The sequence below is a fragment of the Phalangium opilio genome, unplaced genomic scaffold (assembly GCF_054372755.1).
Source record: "Phalangium opilio isolate 3A_F unplaced genomic scaffold, DU_Popi_V2 ptg000014l_1, whole genome shotgun sequence".
Lineage (NCBI taxonomy): Eukaryota > Metazoa > Arthropoda > Arachnida > Opiliones > Phalangiidae > Phalangium > Phalangium opilio.
Window position 1 is genome coordinate 3,098,395 of NW_028324149.1, and position 20,188 is coordinate 3,118,582.

The 20,188-nt window shown below is 37.1% G+C and overlaps 4 protein-coding genes across 5 annotated transcripts in view; 1 reads left to right on the plus strand and 3 right to left on the minus strand.

Annotated features, from left to right (window-relative positions):
• Positions 1 to 20,027, minus strand: part of LOC149705103 (uncharacterized) — a 105,072-nt gene extending 85,045 nt beyond the window's left edge. Inside the window, exons 1-4 of the mRNA XM_089865647.1 lie at positions 19,868 to 20,027; positions 19,168 to 19,746; positions 18,450 to 18,471; positions 18,212 to 18,333 (exon numbers count right to left, since the gene is read on the minus strand). Of these exons, the coding sequence (XP_089721773.1) occupies positions 18,212 to 18,333; positions 18,450 to 18,471; positions 19,168 to 19,746; positions 19,868 to 20,027 (883 nt within the window). The remainder of the gene's footprint in view (positions 1 to 18,211; positions 18,334 to 18,449; positions 18,472 to 19,167; positions 19,747 to 19,867) is intronic.
• LOC149705106 (uncharacterized) lies at positions 4,474 to 8,235 on the minus strand. Its single transcript, XM_089865302.1, has 2 exons — positions 5,265 to 8,235; positions 4,474 to 5,048 (listed from the first exon to the last, which is right to left on the minus strand). The coding sequence occupies exons 1-2, from the start codon at positions 5,794 to 5,796 to the stop codon at positions 4,765 to 4,767; spliced, it is 816 nt and encodes a 271-aa protein (XP_089721428.1). The 5' UTR covers positions 5,797 to 8,235; the 3' UTR covers positions 4,474 to 4,764.
• LOC149705107 (uncharacterized) lies at positions 10,647 to 13,413 on the plus strand. Its single transcript, XM_089865299.1, has 5 exons — positions 10,647 to 10,800; positions 10,864 to 10,980; positions 11,045 to 11,334; positions 11,396 to 11,572; positions 11,868 to 13,413. The coding sequence occupies exons 3-5, from the start codon at positions 11,052 to 11,054 to the stop codon at positions 13,193 to 13,195; spliced, it is 1,788 nt and encodes a 595-aa protein (XP_089721425.1). The 5' UTR covers positions 10,647 to 10,800; positions 10,864 to 10,980; positions 11,045 to 11,051; the 3' UTR covers positions 13,196 to 13,413.
• Positions 16,485 to 17,875, minus strand: LOC149705108 (uncharacterized). Of its 2 annotated transcripts, none has more exons than XM_089865304.1 (3): positions 17,384 to 17,875; positions 17,220 to 17,320; positions 16,485 to 17,132 (listed from the first exon to the last, which is right to left on the minus strand). In XM_089865304.1, the coding sequence occupies exon 3, from the start codon at positions 17,071 to 17,073 to the stop codon at positions 16,675 to 16,677; it is 399 nt and encodes a 132-aa protein (XP_089721430.1). In that variant the 5' UTR covers positions 17,074 to 17,132; positions 17,220 to 17,320; positions 17,384 to 17,875; the 3' UTR covers positions 16,485 to 16,674. The 2 variants fall into 2 exon arrangements, with proteins under 2 accessions (XP_089721430.1, XP_089721429.1); XM_089865303.1 differs by having other exon boundaries at positions 17,211 to 17,320.
• Positions 20,028 to 20,188: the final 161 nt, after the last annotated feature.

The following is a 20,188-nucleotide window of genomic DNA, read 5'->3' on the forward strand; positions in this document are numbered from 1 at the left end:
CCCAAATGTTTTAATTGTTTTTTTTTAAAGCATAGGTACGTGCGTGTTTTTTGTACTCGTTTATGGCGGCAATTAAGTTATCATAAATTTAAGAGGTTTTCACTATTTACGTGAGGATCCAATTTAAAAGGGTCATAATTTAGAAAAATAAATGCGTATGCCTTTTCACTCCGACAATGACCTAAATGCCGAACGTATATCACTGTTTTACCGAGGGGTTGGTCACTTCGAGTTCACCTATACAAAGGTTACCTACCCCCTAATCCGCTATTGGATCATTTTGAGATTACGCGGATAAGTCGAGATTACGTAATTGCATACAAAGATTACGAAAAAGTGATTAGTCCCTTGAACTATACAACTTACAAGAAAATAAATGATTAAAGATATTTGGAACGTTCTGCTTTGAAATGTAATATATCATCAAAAGTTTATAAGTATTTTAGAAAGTGACTTATTTACGTTCTACCTCAGACTATTGATTAATGGTGGTTTCAAATTCATTTTAGTTTTACGACAAGAGCGCCATCTAACTGCCGTAAGAGAGGAAACTTAATTTGAAGTCACGTGAGGCGAGTTTTAATTAAATACATATTTAAACGTAGCATTAATTAAACCTACTGAATAATTCAGAGTTCTCAAAATTAAATCGTTTCAGTGGCTGTTATACAACGATCGATTTTGGGGAAGAAATCGATGTATTTTCTGCCTGGCAAACTACGTGTTATCTTATGCCCTCTACCGAATAAAATTAACAACAACTTAAATTAGTTTAAATTCTAATAAAATTGCCTGTAATTTTCTAGTCTAAGTTCATATTCTTTAACGGTTTTCGGATGAAAATCAATTATCACTATTGATTTTCTATTTATATTTAGTTGAAAAAAAAAAAGATCAGAAGCACGTAAGAAAACCTTCATGATGGCGCGATGATACTTATAGAAAGGGGAGGAGCTTGTATTATAACCCTTTAATGACGTCACCATGACCCAAACTTCGTGAGCTTATTCCCAGCGTCCGAGCCTCGATTCTAACATAAGTTGCTGACTTAGTGACTTGGATAACATCAAGATTTTGTTTTGGGAATTTTTGCTTAGAGATAGAGAAAATGGAAGGTTGTGGTTTTCACCACAAATAAGCGTTCTTCAACGCATAGACTTACATAGAATCTTATAGGGTTTTTTTGTAAATATTTTCAACTTCAAAGGACCAACTTCTAGGGGTACATATAGAATAACTGAGGTGATATATCAGACCATTCCAAACTGGCCGTAACTCGTGCAATTCAATTTAAAGGGAGATTTGGCCGAGGTATCCTGCAGGCCCAGAGGCGCTCTCGCCGGGTCGGGGTTGGACTGAGCGTTTGAAGAGCCTTAGGGAGGGGATTCGAGCCCTTGATCCTCGGGGCCGAAGACGCAGATGGGACCTCCCTTAGGGACCCTTCGCCACTACCCGAGCTATTCAGGGACGTAAGACTGCTGCATCGAGACTTACCCTTACGTTCAACTTACAAACCTTAATGGGGTCCCAAGTCATCCCGGTTCAATTTTGTACCCCATCTCCATAGCGTTACTTCATCAATTGGTTTTGGGTGAACATTGAAGGCGAGAAATCGATGTAACGGGACTTAAACATCCTATACACTGACTCTCTCTCTCTCTTTCGTGAGAAAGTATAGTTTTTTTATCGGTGCTGGCTGCAAGAAGCTTCTTTGGTTGATGCTGCTATACAATAGCTCTGCTTTGATGGAACTGTTGTTATCAGCCAATAGGAATTTCGGAAAATTCTATTCTTTAGCTCAGAAACAATTCTCGAGTCGATCTACTTAAAGTATTGGTATTGTCTCTGAATAATTAGATCAGAGAAGTATGGGTATGCCTACCTTACCAGAGAGAATAAGACAAGAGGAGTAGAAGCTTGAGATTGGTGATAAGTTTCATCGTTGAACAACTTTGATTGAATATATGATAGAGTTATTCTTTGGTTAGGGTAACTTAAAGCATAAGTTTATATGGTATATTCCATAAGTATGCCGACACTACCCATACTTCGTAATGCTAGAGACTTACAACTCTAGCTAGTTCGAGTCTCGAGAACGACAAGCGAGAATTGCAGACTACACTCGCATTTGTAGTCCATCTTCCTTGCTAAGCCTTTGACAGCGCCTCACCAGACGTCGCTTTACGAGAATCTATGACGTTTCACCCGCTTCACTTCATGACAACCACTCATTAACCAGTGACAAATTTATGTAACATACCTTAAACTTGCAATTCTAAAATTCCTTGACTTTATCCCAGAATTAAACATTAGGTGAAAAATATTAAAACAGTTTTAGAAAGCCGAACCGAACGAACTATTTTATATTCCAAGAGTGTTTTCCCTAAACTTCAATGCATTTTACTTTTTTATTGAAGAAATTTTGCATAAAACCTTACGTACACCGCAAGACTAACATGCGGATGGTACGGTTGTTTCTCCAGTGGGTTCGTAAAGTGCAAAAGGTTCTTTACAATTTTTCAAGAAGGCAAAAGGGGCAAACGCGAGCGAGCGAGTATAGTTTCTTTTCATCGAGTTTCGGCGAACCGCAAATTAAATTGTTGGCGAAGAGATATAGTCAAAGGAAACCGCTCCTTCCCATCGTTCCTCGCCTCTCTCCATCTCCCCTCCATCCTCCACCCCAGACCTAAAGTGAGCTCAGGTGGCCACCAATGCTATAATCATCTCGTTTGAGATGCTTTTCGTACTTAGCACATTGTGAATACGTTTCAAAAATTATTTTGACGACTCGGTTCTCGCGCTAAAAAACAGCCCTTTTTCAGTGGTTGAATTAGGTAGAATTACCGCATTTCTTTTCGCGGTAGTAACAATGTGCTAAGACACTTTGTTATCGCGTTTCCCTTACGTCATTGGCCCTAATAAAGACGGAAGCCCTATATGTATAAATTTATATACATGTATCAAGTCGGCAAAATCCTTTGTTGTATCATATTTATCCCTAGAGATTTCTCGTGAAAAATATTATACTTTCCAGTTAATAAACTTCTAATAATCAGAAGTAAAAATAACGAATGCGCTTCTGCTAATATTATTTTAATCTCAATTAACAATTCTCGGACTGTTAATTTCAAGCCTTAATTATTTTTATTAAGGAAATGTTATCGTCTCCAATGACTTTTCTTAAATAATGGCTTCCTGCAGTACAACAATGAAAGACTGGTTCGTTAAAGGGTTGCGAATATTGTCATTGCACGTACTATAAATTTAGTTACAAGGTCCCAGTAAAGAATATTTATTACGTCAATATCTAGGAATTTTACCCTACTAATAGCAATTTCTCTAATTAATTTAATTCGAGATAAGTAAATAAAATTTTCCCAGAGTTTTTACTCCAAACCAATTTCTGATATTCCCATGTTCTTTATAAAGCTACTGACAATACCTAACTAAAGCCATCTTTGACGCAATAATTTCCAAATCCGAGACACTCCGATTGAACTGAACATTAAGGATAACAACACTATAAACATTTCGGGTGTTTTTTCCCACGCCGGAATCAATTACTATAGGACGGAGAAAGCGATTCCCAGCGAGCCTATCCCAGGGTGGGTCCAAATTGCCTTTCTATCGTTGGGAAGGAAGAGACTACAGCACTCTAGATCGCGTACGAGCTAGCAAGAAGCAATCGGGGGCAGCCCATGCAATAAAAAGTGCCGAACCAGGGGCAGGGATGGTACCTTCCCGGGCGATAATACGACACCCAAGGGGTACCTTATGTTACAATTACCCAAATTGTGAATATGGAAAACGGAGCGTGTCCAATACGAGAAAAAATATTCAAGTGTAATGATTGAAACATTAAATACGGCACTAAAAGTGCCACGTGACAGTCTATCTAGAATTTCAATGAACTGCGGGTATATATAAATTTCACGCGGTATCAGATAAAAGATACATTTTTGTTTTAACAAATACCGATGAAACTTACCTATATTTGACGATTGCAAAATTAATCAATTCGAGATTCCCGAACTTCTCCTGATTATACAAATTATTTTCTTAACGCTCATTATAATAATAGGTAATAGAAGGGTTAAGTAAGTATAGGGATGCTTAACCCGCTTATTAAGGTCCGTATATTTTATTTTTGAAAATTTTCGCGATATACTTTTTATACACTGGTTTATTTAAATATTAATTATATTAGTCATATATTAGGTATAATTCATATTTGCACTAATTAAATTTATAATTCTTGTCAATCATAATGATCGATTGATTGACTGATTGTCTTTTCATAATTGCACCATTATACAGTCTTTCTTCTCAAAATCCTTATTAAAAAGCCAAGCCGCTCAACGCGTATATAGTAAGGATAAAGAAAGCGTGTCAAATAGATTGTATAGAATAATAATTTGTGAATTATTACAATTTAAGTTTCGTACTTTTCACGTGCGAAACTCATTTTCTCCCCACGTGAGAAATTCAGTTTTTGTTTCGCGTGAGAAATTGAATTTTTGTTTTACGCGAGAAATTCAGATTATGTTTCACGTGCGAGATTGAAGTTTTTTTTCACGTGAGAAACTGAATTTTTGTTTCACGTTCAAGTCCAATTTCTCCAAGTTTTATTTATAGGAACTCTATAGGTTGAAATTATGGTTACGAAGTCGAACAATTCAAGTCTTAAATTGGGCTTTACCAAATTGAAAATATCAATTTTTCTACCACGTGATCGCGTTAATTTTTATTTGTGGTACAATTTGATTACACGTCTAGTACGTGGTTCAAATACGCGATGTAACAAATGGCCAATCGAAGAATCTCAATCTTGGATAACTTTTTATCGGGAGGTAAAGTTGGTAAAAGTTTTCTAAGCTCGGAAAACGCGACGTTAAACGCTTCGACGCGAATTCGCTCGCGGGTCGCGTGCGCTAAACGGTATTTTTGTGTCGCGCGACGACGCCGACGACGTTCTTCCCGCGTTAAATGAACTCCGCCGTTCGAATTAACGCCGTTACCAACAACGTGATTGTGCAGAGCGTTCTCCGCTAAAAATTTCAATACAAATTTTGATTAAAAGAAACCTCATAGAAGAGGATTACAAATCAGACCAAAAACCCCAAAATTTTCCTCTTTGAACAAATTAGTTCGTAATTTCGTTATTTATCGTTCGAATTTGGTGAAATTGGTCTCTTTTGAAAGCTTGCAACACACTTTAGCGTGCAAATTAAAGTAAGAAAACAAACACCGATGGGTATGTATACCTTTATTTGAATCTTTCTTCGATCTCGAATTTCCATTGGGAAAAGCTTCCTTGAAATCATTACCCTGAGACGCGATTCCATTCAAAGTAGTTGTGGAAAAGCCTTGATAACCGGCGCTAATTGAATTACTTCCTGTTGCAATACCCATAGAAAACAATCCACCGGAAGTAGGTGATGACATTTCGGAATTAGACGAGGAACTATCGGCCACAATCCCGTTGGTATATTGCGAGTTGTCGGATGGTCGAAACCTCGGAAACAGGCCGCCGGAAGTGGTGACTCTTAACGGCACCATTGAATGTCCCGCGGTGGTTCCGTTTCCTTGCATTTCGTGATGGTGCGACGTCGGTGATCCACATAGACCATCCAGTTGTAAGGAATGGTGATAGTTATCGTGAATCAGGTGAGCCGGTGCGTGATGTCCAGGTGGAGGGTCATTTTCTCTACCTAAATTTACACCGTCCGCTTCACCACCTCGCAATTGAACGTGCATTTTCTTGGGTTGTTGGACCGCGAACTCCGGTGGATACATTGACGAACGCGATGACTTCAAAGTTATCGTCTCAAAGATGATTTAACGTATCAATTTAGAATATAAATTTCACACGCTTAGTTATTGCGTGAAAACAGAGTCCGGGGACGCCTCAATACGTTTCACGGCATGACAGCGATACGAAACAGACTATTAACATCAACACCGATTTCGATAAGAACGAAACGACATATCCCGAGGTGAAGAGAGTCTGAAAGGCGTGGGAGTATAAAGGGCACCAACAATAGAAACCATTTTTCCCTCACCAGGGGATCCCCTTTAAAAAAACGCTTAAACAAAACCACCTCCGCCAGTTTAGCCAAACCCCGCTAGAGCGACGAGACTAGATTCCGGCTAGTGTCTCAACCAATAGAAGGCGGTTTCTAAAGCTCCGTAGCTCCTCCCATCGCTAGAACCGCGCACCAACTAAGTTTACTAGCGGAAAATGTTACCATATACTCTTTATCACACTATCCTTGGATGAAACTCGCGTTAGAACTGAGATACAGTTGCCTTCAATCACGCTCCACTTTCGTTCCAATTTGAGTCGGTTTGGGATGAAAAAAGGTTCCAATATTGACGTAGGGGTAACTGAGGGTTTCTTAATTACCATACCATATAGGGAAGGCAGGAACTGAGTATAAGTTTTTATCAAGTGGTCCCTAGTGAGGTGACTAACTGCGGTCCTTCGGGTTTAACCAGGAGGGCCGTGTCTAAAATTCAGAAACGAGAGGTGAGATTGAAGACAATGCATGGCTCGATGGAGCTAACGAAATATTAATCAATTTTCGTAATACGCGTATAGGATAATTGCTAAAGCTGCGATGTAGTTTTGATATTTTTATGAGAGTGTAGGCTAATATCTTAAGCAACTTTGAAACGTCATTACTCTGATGACGAAACTATGGCAAACGAAAATGATTTTTAAGGGCCTGCCGAGTTTGACAGAACTATACATCGGACCTAAGTCAAAATATTAAATCCCTCATATTGCGTAACTGTAGGACTATTTTTATACTAAAAATATATATAAAAAGTATATTGAACTCCGAAATTAAATTGAAGGAACTTGGGGAAAAACTAGCTTTTAATTCAACCGGACACGTGAATGACCAGTATAGGGACCGAGTTAACTTTTTACCTAAAAAGGTCATCATATATTACGACAATTGTTTCACTAAACTGAACAACAAAATTGTACTGGTATAAAGTCAAAAATAATATTTTATAGGATATATAGGTTAGAAAAGCATATGGGATTTTATAGGAAATATAGGATAACTGGGCTTCCTGAAATGCGGAAATATTTAGGGTATATCTTTCAAAAATAATACGGTAATGGACAAATGAAAAATAGATGAGCATTGAAGGTCTACGCTAGCTATTTTTAGTGTATTTAGTAAATGTACCGTGAAATTGATGTATAGGAGAGAGGAGGGGTTGGGTATTCACGTAATGTTTAAATCAGAGTCTGTATGTTTGTTTTAGGGATCAGTGATGTCATCTTATACACTTTTGCAAAGAGTCTTCGGACTCCCCATTCCCGGCAAAGTACCCATATACGGTAGGGTCCCTATACCTTCGGACGTATATATATACTGGGTCCCCAAGGACTTACCGGAGGGGACAGATCCCCCCAAAATTTTTCCCCGTCCCCTAAGGCGAAGAACCTACGTGCAAAGTTTAGTTTGCATGATCTTCGTTCGTTGCTCTTTTGGAAAGCGTATAGAAATATTTAGTATATACTCAATTATACACCTGTAAACGTAAATTATACGCTCGATACAACCTTTGTTAAAATAATAAGGTGATAAACATGTTTCGTATTATAAATATTTGCGATGCGAATTAATGTTTACGGGCAATTGTCTGACATTACAGATGTTATTTTTCAAAAGGTTTTTCATATTCCGCTGTGATAATATAACTCAGCGGGAATAAAAATGGCATATTAATGAGAGCGAAGTAAAAAAACCTAACAAAAAGTAGATATAAATTTCAAACAAAATGCCTGCATCGGAAGAGAGAATTGGATTGGGGCTTAAAGAACCCCCGTTTTTGACGCGCCGACTAAAGAGAATTGGTGGTATTAAGGCAAAATGGGGATCTCCTTCGCTTTGCATAGATAAATCGAACCGAAGCCTGTATATGTGTGTGTCTGATCTACAGGGAGGTGTTACGGTGCTGTACCTCATTTGCATTCCCAATCTGTTCCAGGCAGATGCTCGCAACGTGTCCCGACTTATATAGTTACAAAAAAAAAATAGAAAAAAATGTATGGACCTATAGTGTTCGTAATCGTATATACGCATTCGGGACGTATATTATATCTAAGTTTGTTTTAAAAGACAACATCTACTTTCTGGTGAAACTTGGAAGTATTTTATATACATCTACTTTCTTCTGAAAGTTGGACGCATTCCAAATATATCTCATTTCTCGTGAAAGTTGGCGACGTTCCAAATAAATATACTTTCTCGAGAAAGTTGGCGGCGTTCCAAATATATCTACTTTCTCGAGAAAGTTGGAAGCCTTCCAAAAAAATCGAATTTCTCGAGAAAGTTGGAAGCCTTCCAAAAAAATCGAATTTCTCGAGAAAGTTGGAAGCCTTCCAAAAAAATCGAATTTCTCGAGAAAGTTGGAAGCCTTCCAAAAAAAATCGAATTTCTCGAGAAAGTTGGAAGCCTTCCAAAAGAGGAAAACTATTAATAAATGTATACTTTTTCATAAGACACTACATTTCAATATATTGTCTATATCAGAATGACACAGGCAGATAATATTAACTTATTAAGTATACTTTATCACGAATGATATTTGGAAGAAATTACTAGTTAACCCTGAATGTTATGCACTTGTTTTCTATCACCAATTCGTGAAAAAATTCCCTTTCGGTACAAGACAGATGCTAACAACCTTACCGGACCGGACCCGAATCCAACTATATACAATGAATGAATTTACACTTTTATATATAACTAATACACTATATAAATAGTTCGAACTTCTCTTTAAATAATCCCGATAACAAAGGACTTCTAATCCAAACCTCGATCGCAAACAACCCATCTTATAACAAGCTTAACGCGCGTGCGCATTATTTAACCCCGATTGGAGGGGGTCCTCGCCTATACTAATAGATGTCTAAATACAACATCGAACAAGTGAAGGACTGACCATGCTAAGAGTTGGGGAACTCAATCGTTTTCAATGGGCTTGAATTGGCCGTGACGTAGACAACCATACACGAGGCTTACCAGCGTGTTACAGCGGCTCATTCGTATGGAAAAACGAACGACGCTACGGGACAGATGGCACGTGAGGTGGCGCGTGGCTCGTGTCCCGCGTTTTTAATCCAGTTAGCGGAATTCGTCGCGTGAATTAGTTAAAGTAGGCGGAAGAGCGCCAAACCCTCGTTACAGTTACGTATCATATCATAAGTAAAGCCATTTTAACTATAAGTTGCGTCCTACCACTCCCAGTCACGTTTTAATAGCGTAAGCTTTCAGAGCAGAGAGATTATGGAATCAGGAGTAGAAACTAACAGCCTAACAGCATTTTTTAATCAAATATTAATTTTTCAGGCACTGTTTTACGTTTTATTCGCTTTTAACCAATAGTATGGTTGGATGGGCGGACAAATTGGACTATAACACACTCAAAGGACATCCCTGTATCTCTAGTAGAACCAGAGGGTAAACGAGTGCGACAGGGTGGGTTAGCTAAACGAGTGCGACAGGGTGGGTTAGCTAAACGAGTGAGAGGGTGGGGGTGGGTGAGGGACAAATTGGACTATAACATACTCAAAGGATATCTCCGTATCTCTAGTAGAACCAGAGTTACGAGCCTCCAAAGTATAGTGTAATGTTAATCCTATGGATGGTATGTTGACGAACATTTTGCTTAATTACTCGGCCCTTGTTTGACGCAAATTTCCCTGATTTCCCTGAATTTTACTAAAAATTATAAATTTCCCTGAGGTTTTTGTCAACTATTTATTTCCCTGAATTTTCCATGTTTTCCAGGTTTGTATGAACCCTGTTTAAGTTGGATTCGCTTTTTAACCAATAGATGGCGCGATTTTCAAGTAATATCTCTCGTGGCGCCATCTGTTAACCACCATGAATACCGTAAGACGACATGCATGATGCAACCTCTTATTGTATTCATTGTCCTATGGTTATCGTTACGTTTTTTGGGGTTAAGTTTAGATTTTACGAATTTAGTCTCAATAGGGGGTCAGGTTGCTATGTACGACTCAAAACTTCAAAAAGCATTGTGAAACGAAATTTTTGGCAACTTCAAGGGGGTATTATAAACTTAGGCACGCTGCTTACCCACTTCTTTGTGTAAGGGTACTCGGCGTTAAATATAGTGAGTTCGGGGGTGAGTTTTAGAGCATAATAGAACGCCGCGTGTCCCACGTGAAATTGAGTACTCAGTAAGACATTTTGTAAACAGTGATGGTGGCCTTCTTAATACTCAAAATAAAGGGTGTTTAAGATGGGGTTAAAATAAAGTTTAGGTTGAATCAGACTCGTAAGTGCGCATGCAGTCGTAAGTAAGTCTAGAATACATTTTCCTAGACTTTTCCATGTTTTCAAGGAAATATTTTAAACCGTCGAAAACTCCATGGTTGGGAGTCGATTTTATGGTACATTATTATTTGGAAATTTTTAAAACATTGTATTGATTTCACATAAATACAATCATAAGTTTATAAATATCTCCTATAAGTATGACACTTCGTAATGTTAGACTCGCAGTTCGAGAACGACAAGTGAGAATTAGCCTTATTCCTGATCAGCGCCACTAGGCTAGTGGCGAATTTTCGAACTATTAACTGACCATAGCCAATCAGAGGGCGCCAAAAACGGAAAGAAATTCTTTTTTACATTTCTGCTTGTTTTTACGAGTTAGCGGGCAAAAATCGTCGGTAAACGAGTTTTACGCGTGATTATTTCGTCCTAGAAGAGAAAACATCTTTGAAATGTCTGCTTTAAGGTATTTTTCACGATTAAAAACGATTTCAAATGACTGAAAATAAACTTTCGCCTTTAAAAACAGGAAAAAAGCAAGTTAACACGTTAAGCCTTGGCTCAATATTGACAGTTGAGTTGTCACAGTTTCGACCATGGACATTAGAATACTATAATGGTTTCGAGAAGTGGTTGAGCAGAGAAAGTAAAAGAAAGCTCGTATTTTTTCTCATTCAAACAAGACGGTGAAATTTAATCCTCAAATTTAGTTAAGAAATGTCAAAAAGAAACGCCGAAGAGAGTGTGAGGCCTAAGAAGCGAAGTGGACTTGTTGCTTCAACGTGTTTCGCTGAAGAATCTTCGAGGCGCTTATTCTGTATATGTAAGCAACCAAAGGACGTTACGCAAAAGATGTTACAATGTGGGACGTGCTTGGAATGGTATCATCCAAAATGCGTAAATTTAGAGGAAGAAGTACGACTTAATTTAATGCAAGATGAATGGTTATGTCAAGCATGTATTGATGTAATGGCGGTTAATCCAAATATGTCAAAAGAAGGTAGGGCAATAAATACGCCTAAAAGGTAATTGGTCAATTGATTATGCAGTTTTTTAATTAGGTTTGCTTAGACTTCAAGGCCGAGTAACGCCTAAGAATGGTTGGGGTAAAAAATTAGAGCTGACCGACTTGTCTGATGGTATAGCGGAAACTCATGCTACAACAAAGCGTGAGCAAAAGCAAGGGTTCATGCTTTATAAAGAGGACAAGATTTTAGGCATTGAATCAAATCTTCAAGGTTTGTATATAAAATAAAATGTGAAGTAATTTACCATAAATAATACTTACACATGCTTGTTTATATACATTGTTTTCAGGCTAGGAGGGTTCATACCATTTACAGGAGACCAGGCTACTCCGAGGAAAAAGTAGTCTGCACTTTTCTTCTACATGTAACCTTGTGCCAATGATATGAACCCTTCTAGCGCCAATGATATGAACCCTTCTAGCGCCAATGATATGAACCCTTCTAGCCTGAAAATATTTAGCCCCAAAATTATGAATAATGTATATAACACGATTTTCTGATTTAGGAAACTTGCTTTACTTCCGTGCAACTTGTGATGCTGATAGAAGACCAACTTCTTATAACTTATTTAGTTGTTTCGTTATTGATGAAGAGCCCAATAGACTCAAATGGATATCATGCTCATGCCCAGCCGGAACCAATGGTGATTGTAAACATTCTATCGCGTTACTTTATCAGTTACTGAACTGCGTAAGGGCAGGAGAAGAAACATTACCTCTACGAGGTGTTTGTACAACCCGCCTTCAAATGTGGCATGTGAAAAAACCAAGAACTGACGAACCTCTATTGTTCAATGATTTAGAAATAGTGAAACACGATCCCACAAAGCAAAAAAAGGGTACTTTGGGAAGTCAGATTTCCACTTTCAATGTTATGCCGGCTGACGCTAAGCCATTATCAAGAGAAAAATTAAAAAATTTTGTAAAACTTTTCGAACAAATGAACATAAATTTACCGGTTATTGGCACCATTAAGTCAAATGGGTGCGTGCCAGTTCAACCAAGAATAAATCAAAACGGAAATATAATTGACAAACTGTGGGAGTGGATTGGGAAAACCGGTGAAAGGGAAAGGAACGCTAGTGTTTGCAACTTAACAGAAAACGAAGTCAAGGTTTTAAAGAGTATAGAAGTTGATTTGGCTGTTGCTAAATACATTGAGATTAAAACTCGCTTGCAAAGCAAGTCTCTTTATTGGCATAAAAAAAGAAGTCACAGACTAACGGCGTCTATGTTTGGCACATACGCAAAAATGAGAGAAACTACGGATGCGGTGAAAACCTTTTTGCAAAAGAGATCATTTGTTAAGGCCAAATCATTATTAGATCATGGGATAAGGCATGAATCAGAAGCGTTTGCATTATTTCTAGAAAAAATCCAAACTCAACAAAACACATCAGTAGGTTTGGTTGTAAACCCACAGTTCAGTTTCCTAGGTGCCAGCCCAGATCGTCTAGTAAGCATAGAAGATCAGCTCTACATTGTCGAAATTAAGTGCCCATACGCAATCTTCAAAAATAAGGAATGCATAAGGGACAAAGCGATTGCTGGGGATTTTTATCTTTTTGTGAACAATGAGACGAATGAAATTGAATTGCGCAAAACGTCTGATGTCTACCACCAGATTCAAGGCCAGCTCTTGATATGCAACCTTCCAGTGTGTTTTCTTGTTGTTTATGTGCCACCGGAGGACATGGAAATACTGCTCATAGAGAGAGATAACAACTTCATCAACCAGGAGTTATTTCCTAAACTTACCAGCAAATATTTTATGACTCTCTTACCCTATTTTGCAATAGAATTATTTAATAAGCCTTCCACAACCTCTAAGTGATGGTTGGTGTTATGTGTTTGTTATATCTTTAAGTCGGAGACAATTACAACCCGTCAAGCTAATTCAAACTCTTGACAGTCAAGTTAGATTCACTATCTACAGTTGCAATGTGGATATTGAGAAGCTAGGAGCATTTGTATTCCGTTTGAAATATTCAAGCGCGAATTTTTGATATATTGATCCTATGAACAAAATAAATCTTTTCTGGTTATAAAATACTTCTTTAATGACTGTTTATATCTGGGTGCACGGCAGTGCACCCGCCAAGTTGTCGTGCACTACCAGCAATCCTTTACCCGAAACATTTCAGCCTCATTTTGACCCCCTCTTAACTCGGTACTGGGGAATAGTACACCACTCATATTTGCACCTCAAGGGCACAGTGTTAATCCGAGGAAGTCCTCCAACTTCCAGCTTTCTAACTCATTTGGTTTCTGTGATAATCCTATGTGAAAATGACAAATTATGAGACTGACTGACTGACTGACTGACTGACTGACACATCATCAAAACCTCTAGGGCATTTCCGGTGGTGCTAGAATGATGAAATTTGGCATACTTGTACCACTAAGCATACAAGCAAAGGGAAAAGTCCCAAAAGCGGGAGTTTCCCCCTTTTAGCCCCTGAAATGGGGGTTTAAAATTAGAGTCATCATCTAAACCTCTAGGGCATTTCCGGTGGTGCTAGAATGACGAAATTTGGCATACTTGTACCACTAAGCATACAAGCAAAGGGAAAAGTCCCAAAAGCGGGAGTTTCCCCCTTTTAGCCCCTGAAATGGGGGTTTAAAATTAGAGTCATCATCTAAACCTCTAGGGCATTTCCGGTGGTGCTAGAATGATGAAATTTGGCATACTTGTACCACTAAGCATACAAGCAAAGGGAAAAGTCCCAAAAGCGGGAGTTTCCCCCTTTTAGCCCCTGAAATGGGGGTTTAAAATTAGAGTCATCATCTAAACCTCTAGGGCATTTCCGGTGGTGCTAGAATGATGAAATTTGGCATACTTGTACCACTAAGCATACAAGCAAAGGGAAAAGTCCCAAAAGCGGGAGTTTCCCCCTTTTAGCCCCTGAAATGGGGGTTTAAAATTAGAGTCATCATCTAAACCTCTAGGGCATTTCCGGTGGTGCTAGAATGATGAAATTTGGCATACTTGTACCACTAAGCATACAAGCAAAGGGAAAAGTCCCAAAAGCGGGAGTTTCCCCCTTTTAGCCCCTGAAATGGGGGATTAAATTTAGAGTCATCATCTAAACCTCTAGGGCACTTCCGGTGTTGCGGGAATGATAAAATTTGGCATACAAGTAGGACTTAGCATACAAAGAAAGGAAAAAGTCCCAAAAGCGGGAATTTTCCCCTGTTAGCCCCTGAAATGGGGGTTTTATAATTTATATCCCCTCGTAATAGGACATTATAATTTAATTTTTTCGTCTTTTAATATTAATATTTTTTACTAATATGATTCTTTCGTATTATTGCAAAATTTATGTTTTTTACATAATGTTTTAGTAATTAAATTTTTTACTCATTTCCTTTTCATTTCGTCTGAAATGGTTCTAAGCGTGTTTTGATTCATTTAGTTTTTCTTAAATCTATTCTGTTGATTAAAAGTGTTACTTGCCACAATATTGTGTTCTTCGAATAGAAATACGGTTAACAATTATCACAGCTTGAGAAAAAAAAAAGAAAGTTGAATGCAAAAAAGTTGAAAAAGGCAAAGCCAAGTAAAACTCTTGGAAAGAACAAATAAAAATCTAAAAGTACAAATGTTTATTTCACTTCATAATCCTACAAGAACATGCACGTACAAAAAGGAGTGAAATCTCACCAAAAACATCTCTGTAAAAATATGCCAAGTTGTTTGGCCGTAAAAAGAAGTGAGATCTAAAATACGGCCAAGTTATTATCTCCAGGTGAACCAACATTTTAATCGACTTAAGTTAAAACTTCTCAAGAATGTTTTTCTGACTTGGCCATTAGCATTCCAAACTTGCATCCTTCTTCTTTGCACCCGTGAAGGTTAATAACGGAAATTACAAGTTTAACCACAAAGGCTTATCAAGAATATTTAACCAATTTGATTTAATATTTTAATTTCGATCCATATCTGGAATTAAACGAATCCTTGATATGCAAATGGCCAAGTCAGAAAAACATTCTTGAGAAGTTTTAACTTAAGTCGAATAAAATGTTGGTTCACCTGGAGATAATAACTTGGCCGTATTTTAGATCTCACTTCTTTTTACGGCCAAACAACTTGGCATATTTTTACAGAGATGTTTTTGGTGAGATCAACTTTGTCAACATATTAAAAGGTTTAGCATATGGGAGCTCTGTTTTGACATTATTTTGTACATTAAATATAATTTTTAAGCTATGACATTTTTTTCTTCATTTATTAGTCCACATTCGCTACTAAATGTCCTGTGAAGTTTGACAAATAGCTACAAACAATGTAAATTTTCTGAAGCATTGGTGCCAAGGTTAATGGAATGTCTCGTTTTAATATTTTGAACTCTCTAATCCTACCAATAGCTCTTTCAATGTGAATTCTGGCCACAGCAACGCTACGACTCTCAGACAGTTCAGTTGAAGTGAACTGGTCCCGTTGCCTAAGAAACTCGGGAATGATTAACTTAATTTTCTTTGCAGCTAGCTCTTTAGCAATGTCAAATCCACGGTCTGCCATTATAGCATCGCCTTCTTCTAGCATGTCTAGAACACCACAATGAAGTATTAACTTTTTATCAGATGTTCTTCCAGCGTAAAGATTAGAACAGTATGTAATATGTCCCGCGCCAGCTATTCCAATAAGAGCTTTCGCTGTGTTGCTGTGTTTATACGCACTGAACGACTCTCTCTGCGCTTCTGAAGCCGAAGGTCTTTGTAGAGTAAATTCTGTACAGTCAACAATGAGTCTTAAGCCTGGATATTTTTTTTTAATTTTCTTTGATGTTAGCTCGTTCGCTCTTTCTTTAGAAGCCCATATTGGTAATTGTGGAACACGATTAAAAAGAAACAATATCCAAGTGTTTATGATTCTAGAAACATAGCCTTGAGACAGGTTGTACAAATCAGCTAGGAACTGTTCCTCTATTCCTCGCCTCAGCCTTACTAGCGTCATAAAGAACTCTTCCATCGTATTCAGTTTTCTCACTTTACCCGGTTTCACCAATTCAAAAAACTCTTTATCACGGTTGTCAGTAGTTTGAGAAGCATCTTGTCCAACATAATTGAGTTTAGAACATTCTGGCAGTAAAAGTTGGTAAAATGACCAAAACGCATCATAAGAACCAAATCCCGTGTAGTATTTTATTGATTTATCACTATTAATAAACTTCGTTACTGTAAACTTCTCTTTACTACGCAATAACAATAACTCCAGTTCATTTCTTAGGAGTTTTTGTTTACGTGGTGTATATGGTGTATAAGTGGATTTCAATGATATTCCACTACTTGCGGTTGATGATGACACTCTCAAATAACAGCTGCACCAACTTGGGGTTGAACTTCCGGAGTTGGTAGTGGTTCTTCAGGATGATTAGGATAGGTACGCAATTGATTAAGTTCCTCTGGATCAACATGTAATGCTCCCATTTCTTCCAACAACTGTGTTCTATCTTCTGGACTCATATGTCCAAATGCTTCTTTAGGAACTGTTTGGCTATCAGTAGGGGAATGCGGCATTGCATCCAAAACTTTTGTATTTTCAAATATTGATGGAATTGCGAATGGCTTGAGACGTTTACATTGAGAACCAATAGTTGGAAAATAGTCTGTCTGTAGAAAGTGTTTGGAGCAAATTCGTGAACTATTCAGGTCTAGTGGTTTAGTTCCTACCCCAGCTGCTATAGCGCCTAACCATTTCTGTCTCATAACTTTATCTCGAGGGTAGGCGTGGTAAGAAAGGTAACTTTGACTGTTTCTACAGGCTTCTATGATACAACGGTTGTTAATCTTGGACATTTTGACTAATCTTGAGTTACAACTACTATATTTAAACTAAAGCTTACGAATTGTACATTATATAATGCAGTTTCTGCAAACTGTGGCAATATACTACACTGTGACAACTCAACTGTCAATATTGAGCCAAGGCTTAACGTGTTAACTTGCTTTTTTCCTGTTTTTAAAGGCGAAAGTTTATTTTCAGTCATTTGAAATCGTTTTTAATCGTGAAAAATACCTTAAAGCAGACATTTCAAAGATGTTTTCTCTTCTAGGACGAAATAATCACGCGTAAAACTCGTTTACCGACGATTTTTGCCCGCTAACTCGTAAAAACAAGCAGAAATGTAAAAAAGAATTTCTTTCCGTTTTTGGCGCCCTCTGATTGGCTATGGTCAGTTAATAGTTCGAAAATTCGCCACTAGCCTAGTGGCGCTGATCAGGAATAAGGCTAATTGAAGTACTACTACACTCGGTTGTTAATTAATTTTGCAGTTCATCTAGTCCTATTTAGTCTGCATTACTAAGCCTTTGACAGCAGCGCCTCACCACCAGGCGTAGCTTTACCTCGAATCTATGACCTACCTCACTCACTTCGTGACAAGCTCCAATTTGTAACCAGTGACAAACTTACGTAACATATCTTATAAACTTATGTACATTCTTGTCAACCGTTGACACAATCACGATTGTATACAAATAAAAAAACACGTCACGGAACAACTAGAGTTTTAATTGGGACAATCAACCGAAGTTGAGTCACTAGAGTCATTGTTTTTCTCATAATTCGCGTTCGATTCACGATCACGCACAATTTCATCTTTAAAGTTTGACAACTCCAAACGTGTTTGAAGTAGCGTGAACACGTCATCGGTACCTTTGACGTACCTTTAAAAATATCACAGCGCATAATGCGAAACATTTTTAAAGAACCGGTAAACATGTTTTTTCAAATACGTCACAAGCGAAAGAAAGGACGCGTCTGTTTGCCTATGTTTTAGTAGGCCTATTTGATTTACTTTTAGTATCAATGCGCTCGCGAAAGAATACGTTAAAATAGTCCTACCTGAATCTTCGATGTCCCGGTGGCCATTTAAGCTTATGAAGTCCAGATAAATGCTTCGATAGATAACTTCCGGATTTATAGATTTTGTCACAAATGTGACATCGGAATTTCGCTGGTTTAGACTGAGATTAAAAATTTCAAAATAATTATTTTAATGTGAAACTAAATTCAGTTTAAATAGTTTAATTGGCTTATAAATAAATACGTGTTATATAATGAGGTAAATAAAAAGGCTTACCTGGGGACGTTTCGTTTGTTTGTGGGTTAAAACATGTTTCTTTAAATTATCTTCCGTTTTCGCTCTGTAATTGCAGCTTTTGCAAGGAAACGGTTTTTCTTTAGAATGACAAAATACGATATGGCGATTTAAATTGTTAATCGTTGCGCATGTCATTTCGCAATGAGGGCATTTATGCTGATTAACTAGAATTAAATCAAGAAGATAACTAATATAACAAACATTTTGGCAAATTTTATTTTATTATTTTATTATTATTTTTATTATTTTATTATTTTATTATTATTTTTATTATTTTATTATTTTATTATTATTTTTATTATTTTATTATTATTTTTATTATTTTATTATTATTTTTATTATTTTATTATTTTATTATTTTATTATTATTTTTATTATTTTATTATTTTATTATTATTTTTATTATTTTATTATTATTTTTATTATTTTATTATTATTTTTATTATTTTATTATTTTATTTATTCTTTGCTTTATGACGTCACTCTCTATAAAAGCAAAGACCAGTCGCGAACTAAGGATTTTCCCCATCAGACGGCGACACCGTTAAGATGTCGCCACGTTGCTTTGACTTTAGTTACGGAGCCGCGCGTGGCTCCCTCTATCGGATCTTTATCATTATGACGTCATCACCCAGGGCGGAGGAGTTGGCCTAAACTTGTTTTCCCCCCAAAATAAAAAGAAAGAAAATAATCTCACCATGTTTGATGAAGTGTTCCTTTAAAAGCCTTTCCGATCTGAACGCCTTATAACAATATTCGCATTTAAACACCGAGGATGACGCGTGTTCGATTGTTTCTTGTCTCTTCAAATGATCAAAAAACTTTGTTCTCGACGCGAACATTGTTCCACAAACGGGGCACGCGATAACCCGTTGTTTCGTATGTGTTCTCAAATGTTCTTTCAGTTTGTACACGCTTGAAAATTGCAATGAACAATCCGACCAATTACACGATACTTTTATCGATAAGTTATTCCCTTTTGGGTTGTTTTCAGCGTGTTCATCAACGTGATCGTAATATTGTTCTGGCATCTCAAATGTTTCTGTTAAACTTACGTTACAGTTCTTCCATTTACAAATAAAATTTGGCGCGATTTGAGTTAAATCGTAATGAGGAAATAAACATTTAATGTTCAGTTTTTTTTCACTCGTATATTCAATTCCGTATCGTTTTAGTTTAGAATGATGAACGTGAAAAAATAAATGACGTTTCATCATTAACAAACCTTGGGTAATTGTGGCATCACAATCTTTCCATTTACAGTTTAAATCGGCACCTATAATTAGTGTAAGAACATTCAAAAATCAAATAATAAGTTCAATAATTAAGAAATAAATACATAATTATAATTAGGGAGTTGTAAGTTAATTAACATTAATTGGATTAAAGGAACTTACCTTTAGTAGAAGGGTTACATGAAGAAACCGGTGCATGGTCGGATACGTGGCTTATTAAACTCGATATATTATTAAATTCTTCATTACAATTTAAATATTCGCATTTATAATTGTTCGTTGATAGTTTATCACATTTAGAATTAGTTTTTTGAGCATACATACTCAAATATTTGGATGGAAACGGATATTAAATAGAGACCGAGGCTTAGGGTAAAGCTTTCGACTCGAAACGATTTAATTTCTGACCTCTATTAATTGCAACAACGAAATTACAAGTCTACCGCAACTTTCTTGCATAATTTGGCACTTTGGCGGCAAAAT

Excerpts from the sequence above, each read along its gene's own strand:
- LOC149705108 (XM_089865304.1), bottom strand. The coding sequence starts at position 17,073 with ATGAGACAGAAATGGTTAGGCGCTATAGCAGCTGGGGTAGGAACTAAA.
- LOC149705106 (XM_089865302.1), bottom strand. The coding sequence starts at position 5,796 with ATGTATCCACCGGAGTTCGCGGTCCAACAACCCAAGAAAATGCACGTT. Across the intron at positions 5,049-5,264 it reads GAAGAAAGATTCAAATAAAG|CGGAGAACGCTCTGCACAAT; the intron begins GTATACATACCC and ends TGAAATTTTTAG.
- LOC149705107 (XM_089865299.1), top strand. The coding sequence starts at position 11,052 with ATGTCAAAAAGAAACGCCGAAGAGAGTGTGAGGCCTAAGAAGCGAAGT. Across the intron at positions 11,335-11,395 it reads TCCAAATATGTCAAAAGAAG|GTTTGCTTAGACTTCAAGGC; the intron begins GTAGGGCAATAA and ends TTTTTTAATTAG. Across the intron at positions 11,573-11,867 it reads CATTGAATCAAATCTTCAAG|GAAACTTGCTTTACTTCCGT; the intron begins GTTTGTATATAA and ends TTTCTGATTTAG.